The sequence below is a fragment of the Erpetoichthys calabaricus genome, chromosome 13 (genome assembly GCF_900747795.2).
Source record: "Erpetoichthys calabaricus chromosome 13, fErpCal1.3, whole genome shotgun sequence".
NCBI classification, from domain to species: domain Eukaryota; kingdom Metazoa; phylum Chordata; class Cladistia; order Polypteriformes; family Polypteridae; genus Erpetoichthys; species Erpetoichthys calabaricus.
In genome coordinates this window covers 138,982,239-138,985,040 of record NC_041406.2, presented here as the reverse complement: position 1 = coordinate 138,985,040, position 2,802 = coordinate 138,982,239, and the positions used below count along the sequence as shown (strand labels likewise).

At 45.3% G+C, this 2,802-nt stretch overlaps 1 protein-coding gene across 1 annotated transcript in view; it reads left to right on the top strand.

Annotated features, from left to right (window-relative positions):
- The first annotated feature begins 210 nt into the window (after positions 1 to 210).
- Positions 211 to 2,802, top strand: part of cep76 (centrosomal protein 76) — a 55,502-nt gene continuing 52,910 nt past the window's right edge. Inside the window, exon 1 of the mRNA XM_028817599.2 lies at positions 211 to 411. Within this exon, the coding sequence (XP_028673432.2) occupies positions 349 to 411 (63 nt within the window). The 5' untranslated portion in view covers positions 211 to 348. The remainder of the gene's footprint in view (positions 412 to 2,802) is intronic.

The window sequence follows — 2,802 nt, the reverse complement described above, 5'->3', positions numbered from 1 at the left end:
GTCCTTCCTGCATGTGGACGAGGTCTGCATGCTACCCGCTCTGCGCCAGGTTTGCCCTGTGCCGCCTGTATGAGAAATAACCAAACTATTTAATAACAGTCTTGGGAAGAAAATTAAGAAAATTTATATTTTTTTCAAAATAAAAAAGTGCATTTTACGTTTATATAGTTTTTATTTTAATCCAAATTCAAACAGGCGAATGCAGGTCAGTCTCCCGCTACGTTATCCGCCACCGTTTGAAACTCGTTGGGGTGGTGGGGCACAGCAAACAAGCGGTGGTCGGGACTGTTAAGAGAAGAAATAGAGCGGCTGCTTGACCAGTAGTTCGGGACAGAAGGGGGTTTAAACATGTCCTTGCCCCCCGAGAAAGCTCTAGAACTGAAACAGATTATTCACAATCACCTGACAAAGGCAAGTGTTTTTTTTTCTTCATTTAGCGACCATTCCCTGCTGCTACTTCAGTTAAACTGTTACATTGGTCGTGCTTTCTTCAGCGTTAAATAAATAGTCGGTGTTTCAAGTCGGTCCGATTAAAAACTTTTTTTCTGCTCTGCCAGCTTATGGCTTGTATAAGTGTGTTAAGTGTCCGGCAAGGTCACGCACAAACTAGTCCTAAAATATCCAGAATTGTAAAACTGTCAGATAACAGTTGCAATGTCACAAGTGTGTCGAACCGTAAGGGTATTCTTCATTTAACTTCTCCGTCAGTGGTAAGAGTCAACCGACGTGCTTTTTATATAGCGCCTTTCATTGAACACCTCACCACTCCGCGCTTTCCAAGGCTTGCAAGAGTACAGTCAAGGCCAAAAGTTTTGAGAATGACACAAGTGTTGGTGTTCACAAAGTTTGCTGCTTCAGTGTTTTCAGATCTTTTTCTCAGATGTTTCTCTGGTGTACTGAAGTAGAATTACAAGCAGTTCATAAGTTTCAAAGGCTTTTATTGACAATTCCATTAAGTTTATGCAAAGAGTCCATATTTGCAGTGTTGGCCCGTCATTCTTTTGCAGGACCTCTGCAATTCACCCTGGCAGGCTGGCAATCAACTTCTGGGCCCAATCCTGATTGATGGCAGCCCATTCTTGCACAATCAATGCTTGGTGTTTGTCAACATTTGTGGGGTTTTGTTTGGCCACCCGCCTCTTGAGAATTGACTACAAGTTCTCAAAGGGATTAAAGGTCTGAGGGGGTTTCCTGGCCATGGACCCCAAATTTAACTATTATGTTCCCCAAGCCACTTAGTTATCACTTTTGCCTCATGGCACGGTGCTCCACCATGTTCGACACTAAACTGTTCATGGATGGCTGGGAGAAGTTGCTCTTGGAGGATGTTTTGGTTCCGTTCTTTATTCATGGCTCAGGATCGGGACACCACCAGGGCAGAACTGGCTCAGGAATGGCAGCAGGCAGGTGTGAGGATGGCCTGGTGGGTGTCAAGAAGGGCAGCAAAGAAGCCAAGATAAACATCAGGGACAGACTGACATTCTGGGATTGGACTGCTGAGTAAAGTCATTTTCTCTGATGAATCCCCTTTCCGATTGTTTGGGGCATCCAGACAAAGGAAAAAGTGAGTGGCGCTACCAATCACTCCTGTGTCAGGCCAACAGTAAAGCATCCTGAGACCATTCATGTCACGTGGGGTTGCTTCTCAGCCAAGGCTGTGCAGAGCTCACTCACAATTTTGCCTAAGAACACAGCCATGAATAAAGAATGGGACCCAAACATCCTCTGAGAACAACATCTCCCAGCCTTCCAAGAACATTTTGGTGACCAACAATGCCTTTTCCAGCATGATGGAGCACTGGGCCATAAGGCAAAAGCGAGAACTAAGTGGCTTGGGGAACAAAACATCGAAATTTGGAGTCCATGGCCAGGAAACACCCCAGACCTTTAATGCCTTTGAGAACTTGTGCTCAATCCTCAAGAGGTGGGTGGACAATCAAAAACCCACCAATTCTGACAAACTCCAAGCATTGATGATGCAAGAATGGGCTGCCGTCAGTCAGGATTTGGCCCAGAAGTTGATGGACAGACAGCATGTCAGGGTGCATTGCAGAGGTCTTGAAAAAGAAAGAAGGGCCAACACTGCAAATATTGACTCTTTGCATAAACTTAATGGAATTGTCAATAAAAGCCTTTGAAACTTCTGAACTGTTTGCAATTCTACTTCAGTATACCATAGAAACATCTGAGAAAAAGATCTGAAAACACTGAAGCAGCAAACTGTGAAAACAAATACTTGTGTCATTCTCAAAACTTTTAGCCACGGCTGTATAATTTAAGGGGTAAAGACAACACTATCACATCTATCCATTTCCATACATTTTCGTAACCTGCTTATCCAGGGCAGGGTTGTGGGGCAGGCTGAGCCTATCCAAGCAGTCATTAGGCTCAAGGCAGGAGAGGGTGCCAGCCCATCGCAGGGTAAACCCACACACACAGAGGGACCAATTTAGCAATGTCAGTCCACATGGGAAGAAATCAAAGCATCTGGGGAGAACATCCAAACTCCAGGCACACTCAAACCCCAGTCTCCTTCACTGAGAGAAGGCAGTGCTACCCCTGCACAACTGTGTCACCCAATATTCTGATTAATTGCTGACTTCAACATCTTCCATCCATTACTCTATTAGATTATGATAGAACAGTGCGCCTCTGATGATGTGGCCACTTGATCAATAGCAAGGAGCAGGCAGTGGTAAAGATGGCCTTGTGCCTCAGCCCACAGGTAAGGTGGCCACACAGGTACCCAAAGAAATGCTGAGGGATGATATGCGTGAAGTCGGGCTGTGGGAGGAAACCCAC